The sequence below is a fragment of the Fringilla coelebs genome, assembly GCF_963513975.1.
Source record: "Fringilla coelebs genome assembly, chromosome: 14".
Taxonomy (NCBI): Eukaryota; Metazoa; Chordata; class Aves; order Passeriformes; family Fringillidae; genus Fringilla; species Fringilla coelebs.
Window position 1 is genome coordinate 6,011,975 of NC_140040.1, and position 15,177 is coordinate 6,027,151.

Below are 15,177 nucleotides of genomic sequence, written 5' to 3' on the forward strand. Positions count from 1 at the left end.
CAAACAGGGACTGTCCTTACAAAGGCAAAGTTCTTTCTGTTCAAACCAAATGGCAAAAAAAAAGACAGCTCTTTGATCTTTGCAGCCTCACTCAACAAAGCACAAGCAGGATATCCACTGAGTTGTGCAGGATCATGCTCCTTAGAAGGTAACAGATCTTTTGAGGCACTTTTTATCAAAATTATTTAAACCAGAGTTCATTTTGCCTCTTTTGAGATGCATCTGCCAAGAGGAAAACAAAGCTGCTTGAAGCTTGAGAGGGCATGGAACTTTGGATGATTCACCACCTCTTATGAGACTTTATGAAAAGCTCTAGCAAGAATTAATTTACAGATTTGTACATCTGCTGGGGGAAAAGAAACAAGTTTCTCCAACACAGATGCAATTTTTGGTCTAAGAGCCTCCTGTATGAGAACTGCAGCACATGAACACAGCAGCAGTACCAAAAATACCATCACTATTCCCTCCCAAAACAAATATAACACTTTTTAAAAGATCATCATTCTATTTGATAATTTTTATGTGTACTGGGAAGTAAAAAAATCACAGACAGAAAGGATTCACATATTCTACCTATCCAAACTGTAAATCCTTCATGATTAGTAATCACACAATAACTACCAGAAGGGAAATACACACTCTAGACCTAAATCTGTCAGCTCAATTAATTAAAAAGAAGATTCTAGAACTATAAAATGATAAAATGTAGTCATTTTTTAATTTTAGGTCATTTAATTGGATTTTATAAAAGAAATAAAATTATGCTTCAGTCCAGTTTATGAGATTTGTATTTTTCAGTCCATTTCTCATTTTTTTCCAAGTAAAAGTAATTCTCATTTTAAAGACTGTAAAACTAACATTATTTACAATATTTTATTATAAAAAATCTGCGAAGAAGTAGAAAAATAAATACAAAAACATTTTAAACAGTTATCATAGTGAAAATTTCATATCAGATTCCCTTTTAGAATTTCATATCAGATTCCCTTTATTTTTAATTAGTACTAGTGGTTTTAAATGCTAAATAAAAAAGGAATTTTTTCCCAGATAACTCCGCAGAAAAGAAACCTAAAGGTTTGTATGAACAGACAGTGATGTTGTGCTTCATTTCAGCTCAGAAAAAAGCCCCTCTCAGGTTCGGATCCACGTCCATTAAACTATCGGTGTCTCTCGTCAGACTGCTAACAAAGGTCCAATTACTGAAAATTGTCATCTAAGTTTTTGTGACCCAGCCATTTGCACACCAGGAAATGAATGAGATTACCTGGGTAACAGGCACTGTGCAGTTATGAATTTCAGCCACAGATGACAGATTCTAATCTCAGTGGTGCACAGCTCTGTGTCACTGAACGTATCATTATGCAGGGACAAAATTTTTAAGATACGTGACAATTCACAGCACACATCTGGCACTGCAGCTTTGCTTTATGACAGGAGCATTTTCAAGTGATAGCAGAACTATGACCTTGATTTCACAAGATCATTAAAAACATTGCTGCAATCTGCACGAGGCTTCTTCCTGAGCCCAAGGAAAAAAAAAAAAATCCCCCCTCGGTTTAAAATAGTTTGTAATTCTACATCAAAGGCACGGCTAAGGCCAACAAAGGATGTCAGCAGCAAAGGAAATTTTCCATAGTGTTTACTCCTGGTATTGACATGACCAAGTGCTCCCTCTAACCATGACTCCCATGAGATATTTTTGGAAAGGCTACAGCTAGGACCCTGCAGAGTGCTACGAAAATTTGCCTCTGTGTCCCCTTAAAATGTCTTCAGGCAGTGACTTACACCCCTCCAAGGGAGCTAACGTGGGCCACCAGTGCCATTTAGGGGGCACTGGGAGCTGAACCTGATCTGCTCCATTATTCCAGGTAGTCACTGCTTCTTGAGACTCAGGAACACCCTGCTCCAACTGCAGGGCACCCAGCAATCCCAGAAAACCCTCACCGTGCTGCTGAGTGTACCTACAACTCAGTGAAACTTTAAAGGCATGTAGAATCAGCCAGGACAATCTTAAATGTGAATACCTGAGCTGAAATGCAGCTAATATTCTGTGCACTTCACAAAGCCTGTGATACCTCACTAACCTTTGCGCTGGGGAAGTCATTCAGATCTCACATGCTGGGCACAATTCACCATTAGAAGCAACTAAGCAATCCAACTCCTCTGCACTCTTTGAAAACACAGTGAGTGAATACATTAGAGAGATACAGAAATTAAATTGTTGCTATAAATCAGTTAGTTATGGAATTTAATAATCAATTTGTTAGCACCTGAAGTAAAACTGTGATCTGTCAGCAGCCTCCCAAGCTGGCTGTGTGCAGCAGTAGATATTTCCAAGGGAATTAATTACTGATGATTTGCAAAGGTAAGAATAATATTTTCCAACAAATGTAGCCTGTGCACTAGGAGGTTAAACAAACACCACCAAAATGTCAACAGAGTTCTTGGCTTTGGTGTTCTCCCATTTCAAACGCAATGAAATAGTTAACCAGAGACTATGCACAGGGAATACTTTCAAATCTTCCCATGAAGCAGAATGTCACACCATCTGGGGCACTTCTCAAGTGATTTGAAAAGTTCACACTGTTTGGAATTACACAGAAATTCAACAGAAAAGGCCTCACCATATCCCCAAAGTCCCATAAGCAACTGTAGACCTCTGTCACGGCCAGTAAAGGAGGCAGAGCTGTGACTTCTCTTCCACAAAGAAGCAAAGTCACAGCCCACCAAACTTTTCCACCCCATAACCCTGAACACCCAGGCTGCTTTCTCTGAAAGTCAGAAAGTTGTGCTTCTTCCCGTGAGGGAATGCCTCCATACACAAAGGGAATATCCAACAGGCAAGGGAGGCTTATGGCTCTCCAGAAAATGGGTAAATTAAACAACCTTCCCCAGAAATCCCCCTCAGTTTTACAAACAGTACTGACAGGAAACCAAGCAACAAGAAAATCACTAAGTCAGGGCTCAGATAGCAGCAGGAAAACTCAGAACCACGTATAATTTAAACTGAAACAAAAATGTTTAAATGTTTACTGGTTTAATGTAAAAGGAAAAAAAAAAAGCACTGCTTAACTCAATAACTTTCAGATACAAAATGCTTAATGTCTAACTTCCCTTTTTAATAAAAATATTGGCTGAAAGGTCAACAAAAATGCCCTTATTGCCCACTGCCAGCTGACAGAAATGTGGATCCTTGTCAGACAGGCTTCTTTTTAAGGCAAGCCTCTAACACAGGACTTAAAGCCCTGATGGATGACCTCCTGCTAGGAGCAAGGAAAATTCTCTGCAATTCATCCTAGTGGATTTCTTCCCAGGATTTGACACTGTTGATCAGCAAACACTTTTGCCCCATTTCTAAGAGATTAATGGGAGTGGACTGAAGCTGTTCTGATTCTTCCTTCATAACACATCCATGGGAATTACCACGAGCAGCTGCTCCTGTGCCTTCCTAATACATCATCTGCATACTGCATAGAGGTCAACCATCCCTCAATCATTACTCATTACCTCTCTAGAAGCTCCAGTGTAGAATTTCATAAATGTTTGGAGAAGGGACAGAGGTCTCAACTGATTTGGAACTAAACAGAAAACATCAGTCATGGTTTTCCCTTTATTATTTTTTCTTACATATACGGTGAGGGGACAACTACCAAAGTAACCCCACATCATCCTGCACCTTCAGAAATTAATAAGAGACAACAGCAATGAAAATATCCAGAATCTGGTAATTTTCATTCAGCAGCCCACCTAAGGACACTTGCTGCTTCAAAGTGCATTTTTTCAAACTCTGTCAGAAAATCATTATTTACACACATTCATATGTAGTCACAAAAAAAGCATAAGCCAGACCTAAAGAAATATTCATTTTTGTAATAACCACAGAATGATTTTTTGTTTCTGCATATACTTCTAAATATACAAATTTAGTTTGCACACTATTAGGACTTGTTAGAAAAAGAAAGCAACAACCCACCAAAAAAAAAAAGGAAATTACTACTTTTATTAAGCATTTGTAATATTTTCACTTGAAAATAGCTACTCTTGGAAAATGTTTTTGGGACCATGGTTGATCATTTAAAGAATAAAACACCTCATGGATTTTGAGCATTTCACTTGCCAATGACTCCTTCCTTTCCCCTTTTTGCCCAGAGATTATAGAGCTGTAACAGAATTCACACACAGCCCTACAGCAGCTGTGTGCTGCCATTCAGACCTGAAAGATTCCATGCTGTGATGGAAATTAATGTACTCTGACATCCTCTGGGATTTTGGGGAACAGCTAATAAAGAAATACAGCCTTTTCAGTCTATTACACAAATTTTTGGATTCTAAGATCCATGGCCAGTCTCAGGCCAGCAGTGAGGATTCCCTACCCAAGCAGCAGAAGACTCTGCCTTCTGTGTTTTGATTATCTCCCCTAGAAAGCATTTAACTAAAGAGACTAAATATATTTTAATGTATATGTAATTAAATACTCTGGCCTTATAATTCAGAATTTTTAGAAGGCAGCATCAATTAAACACACAGAGCTTCTCAAAACTCATTAATCCATAATGATCAAAGATCCTTGGTATATTTGTGACAGAATATGTTTTAATCACCTATTAATCATGTTAATCATACATCTTTTACTTATTTAGATGCTCAAAACAGCTTTCACAGCTGGTGCATCTTCTGGAAATTTTTTAGGAAAACAGAGCCCCAAGCCATCTTAGACTCACCCCGGATTTAGGCACAGACATGGCTGAAAATGGGCACCAGAACAACCAGGGAGAAGAAAGTCCCTGGGGGGTTTTCAAGGTTTCTTCATTAGGGCAGAGTGAAGTGAGTGCAAAGTGTCCAAAGACAAGTGGCAGGTTTGGAAATTTTGGACACCACATTATAGTCAGAAAGCTATGCAACAAACACCAAACAAAAACCTTTTGTTAGTAATGTGTAAAGGTACTGCATCATTTTTTGTAGATGCAACTGTGTGTAAAGTTATGGTGAAGTAATGTGAACTTTACTTTAAAAAATAAATTAAATATTCTGAGGCAAAAGGTATTTTCACGATAGAGCAGATGAAAGGAAAGGTGATCTGATGAAAACATCAGGATCTCTGCCTCCAGGAAAAGGGGGAAGGATTTAAGATTCTGAGATTTTTAATCTTTCATTTATAAAGTACTGGAAATAGTTTTTGGATCCACATGACTTGACACATGCTACCACAAAGGGGTAATTGTGTACAAGAGCTTAAAACCAGAAGAAAGGAGAGAAAGAAAAACTATTTATGCAGAAAACCAATGCCTAGGCTTTAATAAGGCACAGCATCACCACAAAGAGAAAAAAAAAGTTTTACCCTAATATTATTATGTATGTTCCAAATGTAGTCAGCCTTTGATCTTATTTAAATTTAAGATATGTGCTGTCTGCAACAGTAACTCCTGAACTATGCATGTTTCTTAACTCAATATGGGTATTTTTTGATATCTCAAAATGCAAAATATTGTCCAGAAGTTTGGCACTGCCAGGATGCCAACCATACTCTAAGCTGAGAAAACAAATGTAACATCTCAACTGTCACCAGTTTTAATTCACAGAAAGTAATTCTATTAATGGCAAAGAGTAAACAGAGTTGTACAATGATATAAAATATGTTCAGGCTTGGAAAGACAATAAGCAGTGGCAACAATCATGTCTCATAGAGACACATTGACTACACAACCTTTAAACATATTGGCATAATGGCATCACTGATAATTCATCTGAATCATATATTCATTTTTTCCAGACCTTTTAAGTTATATTTGTAACAATTTGCTAAGCAGATCCCATTTTATGTATTTTCAGGTATGCACAGGATTTAACACACAGTATCTATGATTCAATTGCCATTCAATTGGAAATTTAAAAAAATAACCTGTATTATGTCAGTTATAATATATGGAAATGCAGAAAAATCATACTCTGGATTGACTTTTCATCAGGCTCCAAAATCTTAATTGCACCTGCAAGGTTTCAGCACACTTCTACCTGCAGCATGAAAAATGAATGCAGCTACAGAATTTGGGGCCTCAGCTAGGGAGGCCAGCTGAAAACCTGGCCCACTCCATTTTGGGTCTGGTTAGGAAAATAAGAAGAGACTAAACTTCCAAATGGAGAACCATAATTCATAACTGCTGTCTTTTCCATATTTCTACACACATCATTAGTGAATAAACTGTTAGCATATGCCAATTCTTACCACAAAAAGAAAAAATCTTGTTTTAAAGTCTAGGAAAGGAACTGCAGTAAAGATCTACATCTGGAAGTCCTGCATAATTGTGAATTGCTCCTAACAATTCAGAAAATTCTAAGCAGTAGCTATTGGCAAACATTGTTTCGTGTCTTCGGAGAAATTCAAGATTTTTCAGGATGACTTCAGCTTTTTTCTCTCAAACACTGAGAACATTAAATTAAAGCTTTACTGTTTGGCAGAAGATAGCTTTAACTCAAACCAAGTGGCACCATGCACCACTGAAAAGTACAAATGCACATAAAATTTCATCTATACCTTTACTGCTCACTCCTGCCTGCTGTTTTGATCATGGAATTGTTCTTACGATGAGGTCTGGGCACATGCCAGGACACCATGGATGAAAATACTGGCACAGGTCCTATCCTGGGAGTGTTAGAACTGAAACATCAGTGCTGTCCCTCAGTTAAAGCATGCAGGTTTCAGCCAAGTATGGGATGATCAAACTGAGAAATAAAAACCAAGGTGCCACATCCACAAGTCTGCACTCCTGCACAAACACCAATTCCACAGACCCGGAGCCATCCAGCACTGACCCTGACTAATCCCAATGCTTTGTTCTATGCAATCACAGGAGGGCTGTCATTTTGTAAGGGGGATGAACACCAACCACAATTCCTCACATCATGCCCACTCAATGCATAGCAGATTCAATTCTGTGTTTCTTAGTTCCAAAACACTAATATGAAAGATTGGTTGGTCTGCCTCTGCCAGCTGCACAGAAATCAGCTCATGCCAAATCCATCCCAGCCCAGAACATTATTATAAACAGATCATTTATTTGACTTTCCAGAACAGAGACATTCAATGAACTGCCTGAGCTGGAAACCAGCAGAGGGGAAAGACTTGATACATATAAAGGAGCAACTTGAACAAATCCAGCCATTTAGGTGCACTGAGATCTCTTGTTATTCTCATCCTAGCGTCAGCACTGTCTTGACAAGGAAGGAAGATGGAGTTCATTCACTCCTGGTGGAAATCTCCAGTGGGGAAATCTCCAGTCTCTGCAGAAAACAAGCCAGAAACACTAAATACTAAAAGACAGCTGGCTTTCTCAAAAAAATGTTTTGCTAGAAATCCTTGAGGACTATTTTTCATTGGACATCCATTTTATGTGTTAGTCACACTGTGTTCAGGTTGTGATATTAAATATTAAATATTAAATATTTTATTCTGTCTTCTCCCTAAGCTGACTTTGGGAGATCCAACTAATTTAGGTTTTTACCTTATTTTGCCCACCGAATCCTTCGAAATGTGAGACCAGAAAAAACTGGAGGGCACTGTCCTGCTCCTAGAGAGAGTTTGAGTGCTCCAATCACAGAACTGCAGGATCTAAAATAATCAGCAAAACCCTTCTGCGTGGATGAAAAAGTCTCAGAAAGAGAAACAGCTGTATCAACTCAAGAGTATAGATAATGCTTTTTTTCTGAGAGGAGGAAGGATTTTCTAGAATATATTTATAGGAATATGGCATAATTTACCAGTGTTTATAGATTCAGAGCTCAGATTTTATCTGTGGACAAGTCTGAAACACCTAACAAATCCATGTAGGAATAAAAGATTTCTACCAAATCTCAGAAGTATGATAATTTATAGATGAATCATCTGACTTTTACTTTCAAACAGGGAAGGCTTCTTAGCCTTAGCCTTTAAAGTACTATTCCAATTCATATTAAATATTTCTTTTCAGAGTAACTATTTCCTCCTGTTTATTATTTATGCTTTTCTCAAGGCCCCTCTGTTGCATCATTTGTTTTCTGTATGCAACCAGCCCTGTTAAATTCCTGCTGAGCAGAGGCTGACATTTCTTCATTCTTCACATGGTTTCCACAATCTCTCAGATTCCCAAGCACATTCAAGAAGGCTTTTTTTTTTCTCTACAACTTATTTGGTTAAGGCAAGAGATTCACAGTTTCAGCAATTTCCCCTCTGCTCTCTGCAATACAAACATCCCAGCCTCACCAGCTGCAAAAAGTTTCAACTCAATAAAATCTAGTGAGCCTTTTTCTGAGGTTGTTCCATTTTAGTTTTCTCATGCAGGAGCAGATCTGCTCTTCAAGCCTATTTTCCAGTTGCTGTCAACCAGGGAAGAACAGGGTCCCAGGCTGTGATGTGACTATGAGCACACCCTTATATCTGCTGACAAAAAATAGCACCTAGAGCCACAAAGTGTGCCAGAAAAGCAGAATTTCAGAATGCATGTCTAGCTATTACCTGTTTTAGACATTTTCAGTTATTAGGTCATGTGTCACCAAGACCAATAGGTTCTGGAAAATACCAGTGTCCCAGAAACCAACAGTGCACTGGAGAAACTACACAGAGAATATAACTGCTTGTACAGAGAAGTTTAAGATGTTCACCACTGAATACTAAAGGCCTCTTCACATAAAATGCTGTGAGAAATAAAATACAGGTCTTTATTAAAATGTGTGTGCTCATACAAAATTTCTCCTTGACATTTTAGAAGTATTGTAGTTTTTCCCAGAAACCAAGATCTGGGCAGCTCAGAACTCAAATGATAGTTTCATTTGGAAAACAAAATTTCGTTTGGAAAATAAAAAGGGTGGGTTTGACTTTCCACTGAACCACACATTTAAATAAATGTAGCATATTAAAAGCATGAAGATTCTAAATTAAAACACTTACTGCTCTCACACCACAAAACCAAGTTAGTACTAAAGCAGCATAAATACTGCAAGGATTTGTCTTTCAAGAAATTTTAATATATGAAGATGACATGATAAGAAAATATTGATACTAAGGATTTTGGCAGTAGAGAAATTCTGTTAGAAGTCAGTTTTGACAATTCTTTGAATCTAAAAGACCTATAAGTACTAAAATGTCATCTGTCTATTCATGTGAGATTTAGCTTTGGCAGAGTTTCAAAAGTGAAAAAAACACTCTTTGTTATATATTTTCTCTAAGACAATGTATTTTCAAAGCTAAGAGGTCATATTCTCTGGAGAAGAACAGTAAGATGCATATCAGTTACAGAAATACTTGCAGAAAATAGCTAAGTTTGAATACTCACAACAATCAATGGGTCAAACTGTGGATAAAAGCACAAAGTGTGGAATTTATTGTCGAGACTTGGAACTTAAAAGCCTTCAAATAATTTCTTCAGTTCAGCTGTTCATTGCTCTGTTCAAGCTAAATTAAAGGAACCACTTGGAATCTAACCTGGTTATCTCCATATAAATTTGTCTATTGTTAAGTTATGTCATTATCACAACCTCTCCCCTTTTTTTTTCTTTTTTTTTGTTAGGGACTATTCCACATACAGTTCTGGAAAATGGAGCTGTCTGGCTCATAGGGCTGTATTTTTTAAAGCTTTAAAAATGAAAAGGGGAGAGAGAAGGTTAGAAAACAAATAAGACAAGCAGTGCACTAATTGTTCATCCCTAACCTCTGCCAAACCACTGCAAAACTGTTAACAGTTGCCTGAGATGTCTTTATGCAATTCAGCTTTAGTCTTTCAACAGCCACAGGGTGAAAAAAGCCCTTTAAAAGTGGGGCTGCACATCAAATAATAGGAGATCTGTGATTTTTTTTTTTGTATGAAAACAAATGATCTTTAATTTACATTGAAAAAAATTCCTGTGAAAAGATTATTCACTCACTGCAGTTGGTGATCCATCCAACTATGGTGATCCTGCCAACTGTGCTCAGCTGATAAAGACAGTAAAATAACAAGAAATTATTACATCTAATTTTCTGAGTACTTACAGATTCTTGGATTTGAATGCTTCAGCAAAGTGCTGCACACTCTGAAGAGAAGCAAGGTCTAAGGTCATTGCCTCTACCTTGGCTTTGTGCTGGAACAAGAGAAAATATAAAAAAGGATAAATAACAGCAAGTTCAGTTCACAGTATCACGTTACAGTAAATGTGTTATGAAACTTGTCTGATTCCCTTGTTTAACATTATAACCCCAGAGTGAATACAAATCATCAAAAGGGATGGACAAGCACAACATTTAGTGCCAAAAGCAGCATTTGTGATTTGGTGATTCTGCTGAAAACACACACTATGTAATGCACAGCTTTATAAAATGCAGTGAATGGACTCAAGGCAGTGTTAAGGTTAATAGCTATCTTTTTGCTTTGATTTTGACAGTGAAACTTATGTAACTCATGAAATAAAAAGTAGAGTAGAGTGCTATTCTCAATACATGCTATTTTTTAGGCACCATACCAATAGGGAAAAAAACCCAGTAAATACTCTATAAAAAACAGCTAACTTGAGATTGGCACATACTAATTTTAAAAAATCTATTTTTCATAGTAGGTGATATAAAGGACAGTATTAAATGACTACAGAAAATAACACATCAGTCTACACAGTGCTTTCTACAGTAAGGACATATTATAAATGCACTTCTCTGTCAGGGTGGGGAGGCCCTGGCACAGGTTGCCCAGAGAAGTTGTGGACTCCCCATCCCTGGCAGTGTCCAAGGCCAGGCTGGATGGGGCTTGGAGCAACCTGGGATAGTGGAAGGTGTCCCTGCCCATGGCAGGGGGTTGGAACAGATGGGCTTTAAGGTCCAACCCAAACCATTCTGTGATTCTGGGTCTTCAAAAGAAATTCTGTGTTTACCTAAAGTAAACTTTTCACCTAGGAGAGGACAAAGTATTCCAAAACACGATTTTCAGCTTTAAGATCTCTGTTTCCAGATACTTTGAAACTCCAAATCTCAGAACAAAATGAACCAAAAGACGTGTAACTAATTTCATCAGAGCACTAAAGTCATCACAGAACCAAGCAGCTGGTGGTTGCACCAGGGATCTCCTGGGATCACAAGGTTACACCATGAGCACTGCTGGAGGGATGAAAGGACAGCAGCACACAAGTCAGCTCAGAAGGAAGCCAGGAAGAGTCTCCCATTGTCTCCCAAGCTCAAGTCATCCATCTGATTTCCCCATTTCATTACATCTGGCACTTTTCTCCCGACATCTGTTTTCTATTTTGCCAGTACCCATCCTGCCTGCTCCAACTACCTTAAAGGTTTGGTTTAAACAGGATATCATCACTCCAATTCCTCTTGTCCCATTCCAGCCAGGCTTATCAGGACAGCAAAATAAACACGACTAAAATTTCAGCAGATTCAGTCTCCATAGGAAGTATCAATTGCTGGAGTCGGAAAATGCTAAACCAGACTTTGCTACAAAGAGTTTTTTACCCCTGCAAGATGCACATCATTCTGGAATTCATTTTGCCCCACTGGGTAAATATTTTCTTCTGTTTGATGGTCAGAGACTTGAGAAAGATGATGCTGCCTTGCATTATGCAATAGAACTCCAGAACTATTTCTCCTCAGCTGTGTAGTTCAAAGCTGTTTACTCACCACAGAAGTCATGTGCACAGCTGGGTTTACTTTGCCTCTGCTTTCCTCAGTTGAAACATTCTCCTGTCTCTCCCAAGGGTAAAATGACAAGAATGATACAAATACAGGGATATAACGGGGTCAAAAAACATAATAATCAAGTAGTTCAACAGACTAGACCACAAGCTGCCAGCCACTGTCCTCCTGGGGACAAGGATTCAAGTCCATACAGCATCACTCAGGTAAGGCTCTTCCTCTTGGTGTCACACATTAGGCTTCTGCTACTGATTCCAGGAACAGAAGAGGCACTTTTCTGTACTTCAAGTCCAAAAGAAAAAAAGAAAGTATAAAGCCTTCAAAATACTTCCTGAAATAGAAGGTACGAAGACTCAGATTGGCCTGATTTGGGTATTAATATATTGCAAACAAAAAAAAGCAGAAGTTTAAAAACCATAATACCTTTTCAACTTTCTCCCTACTTTTGCTGTTTAAAGCCTTGACAGTTGAAGCCTGTATTTCCTTCACATACACAGAAGGCACAGACTGAGCACAGACAAATGCATTCACTCTGTTTTCCTCACAGGAAAAACTGGAGAATGGGACATCCAAAGCACTCAGAATCTGACACAGCTTCTGAAGGCACTCAGCAAGCCAGGTGTGAGTGTTTTCTCCAAGCACAACTGGGAAGAAATTGGTTTAATGTGCCATGAATTTAGGCAACTTCCCCAAATTTGTGTTTCAGATTGTCCCCTCAACTGAGGATCCAGCCCCTCTTACCCCACAGAGGTTTTCTGTAGACCAATTCCTACTACAGTTTGAGGCTGTGAAATGCTAAACCTTTAGGATAAATTCTTTTTTATTCAAATTTTCCCACTGTTACTTATACCACAATACCTCTTTTTAAAAACCTATGAATAAAGCAATATACTTGCAAGGTATGTTCTTAATAATGTAAGAATATCTTCATAAATGACAAGTAGAAGGTTCTATGTTTGTTTTCTTACATTAGCTCAGAATTACCTCTGTTATAATGTTTTCCCTCTTTCTCTGAAGCCTAGGTGTCACATACTGTGATATGTATACAAGAATATAGGGGGTTTTAATAAAAAATAAAACTAAAAATCATTTTTGCTAAAAGGCATCTTAACTGTAATTGTTCTCTGCAGTCAGAACTGATTGGTAATGGTATGCTGCAAATGCTGATCTAATGTGTCATAATTGTATTATGCTGATGTCTCTCACTATTTCACTTCACATGTTTTCAGTACTGAATTATGCCTCATTTTATGTTGTGAAACCTTAAATGAGACTTGCCATCTTCCCAAATACAGGAGACAATCTCTAAACTGCCATCATCAAATCAATACACCAAGGCAGGAAACTCCAGAATTTTGAAAATTAAATTGACAAAAGGTATTAATGTTCCCTCTACTACTTTATTTTCAATTACATCATTTTAGGAGAAAGTAGATACTGAAATGAGTGTAGAATAATTTAAAGAGCTCTTTTCTAAACCACAGGCTCATAACTACGTGGTGCCATTGAAAAGCTGTGTGAAATGAACAAATGTCCCCCCTGCATCCAAAAACCTTCAGGATTAGAGCCAGGCCAGCCCTGCAAAGTGGCCAAAGGAGAACAGGCACAAGGGGAGGGCACACTTCTGCTCTCTGCTGAACCCTGAGAAGTCCAGGTCAGCTGAGAGGTCTGAGTTTGGGATGGGGGAATTTGTATTTCATCAAGCCCAACCAGCAGCTCAAGGCTAACAATGTCCAGGCATCAATGTGGTGCCTTTGAAGAAACAGCCAAAGGCAAACCAATCTCCAGTTCCAAACAAGTCCTCTTTTAAACCCAACACAATAACACTTTGAAAAGTCCAAAGAAAAAAATTTATCTTGTATTGCATGTTTCACACTCAGTTCTAAAAGCCTTTCATCAATATTTCCAGGTAAGTTTCATTACTCTATACAGCCCCAGAAAACAGCTTATTCAGTTTTGTATGTAAGCTTCTCCCTATTGGAGGAAAAATATTAAAAATGCTTAAGTGCAATTGGCTATACTTTGCACTCAGGCTAGAAAAATGCTTATTGAGCCGGAAAGTAACACAAAAGTGAAAACCCCCAGAAAGCCAGCTATTTCACTATATGCAATGCATTCACTTTACAGCCTAAAAATTGTTTAAAAATGAACACTGCATGGTAGAGTAGTTTGGCAGTAAACATGATTGTGCATTTGTGTCTTGGTATTGAAGAAGGAGCCTTTTTTCATAGTGAATTTTTCATTCAAATGTAAGTGATGATTTACGTTAAATATAGGTAAAGCATAGCTACATTTTCCTGAAGGATTGCAAGGAAGTGAAGAGCAGTACAATAAGTTGAAGCATAAAAGCTTTCTCTGTCATAATATTTATTATAATGGCATATAAAATAGCTGAAATAAATAATAGATGACTAAAAGTAAATTCATATGATAAAGAATCTTTCAGCAGACACCATTACTTCTGACTGCTCCAGTTTCATACAGAGTTGAAGAGTCTTAATAAATATGCTGTAGCCTCTGTATCTTATGTAAGTACAAGTCATTTTGTGAGGGCCTACTTAAAATGTACCAGAGTGGACACTACATAATTTACTGTATAATTTTACTCTCAGAAAATAGTGTGGGTACACCTTAAATGTTTAAAAGTCCTTAAGTCAAAACTGAATACTTGGCACAAAACCAGGAATATCTGACTTTGAGGAACTGAAAGTACAATCAATTGGTAAAAAGTGGTTTAATTTAATACAGAAAAATCTTCATGACAATGTCTTGGAATGCAGATAGTTCTGACAGGCTGTCTGAGAAAGAAAATCTTGGGGGGAAAAAAAGAGTTTTACATCAAAGCTGATGAAAAAAATCTGTGGCATTATCTGAAAATAGGTAAACAAATAACCAAATCTCAGCATATGACAAGCAATGCCCACATAAACTCATATTTCCACGTTGAGGATGGAGCAGGGGATGTTTTAGAAGCACATCTGACAATTTGACACATGGCTCATGACAGTCAATAGCCAGTGCCAAGCACTATTTATGGAGGTACCTAATGGGGAAAAAGGCTTTCACTCAGGATTAGGACTGCAAATATTATTGTCCCTAATGTAGTCAACATTTGGTACTTCATGCAAAACTGTATTTATGCAATAGCAGCTTCAGCTGGTTGTGTGCTCTGAATGCTCTGCAGCTCCTGGGAGCTGATGGGGATGGATGCATCCCCTGCTTTTAGAGCAACCCAGCACCTCTTGAAGATGCTCTGATAATGTGTTCTTCTGCTACCTTTGGGATTCATCAATAAAGTTCTTTAGAAGATCTTGTGGTGGAACATATTTACACTAATTTTTCTACTTTCCCCCCCTCCTCCTCCCCCCCATATCAGCAGTGCAGTACTTTCAAATTTCCACTAACTTTATGCAAGACAACAAAAATCAATTTCCCAAATAGTAACCACTTTACTACCCCATTTATGAGATGTACAAGGAAACAGCTGAGACTAACTTGATTCTTCATGTAAATCAGAGATTAAAAGGATTTCCTTTTCCTTTCTT

The 15,177-nt window shown here is 37.9% G+C and overlaps 1 protein-coding gene across 1 annotated transcript in view; it reads right to left on the reverse strand.

The window, feature by feature from the left end:
* WWOX (WW domain containing oxidoreductase) overlaps nucleotides 1-15,177 on the reverse strand; it is a 461,017-nt gene that overhangs the window by 361,975 nt on the left and 83,865 nt on the right. The window contains exon 6 of the mRNA XM_084214930.1: nucleotides 10,001-10,089. Within this exon, the coding sequence (XP_084071056.1) occupies nucleotides 10,001-10,089 (89 nt within the window). The remainder of the gene's footprint in view (nucleotides 1-10,000; nucleotides 10,090-15,177) is intronic.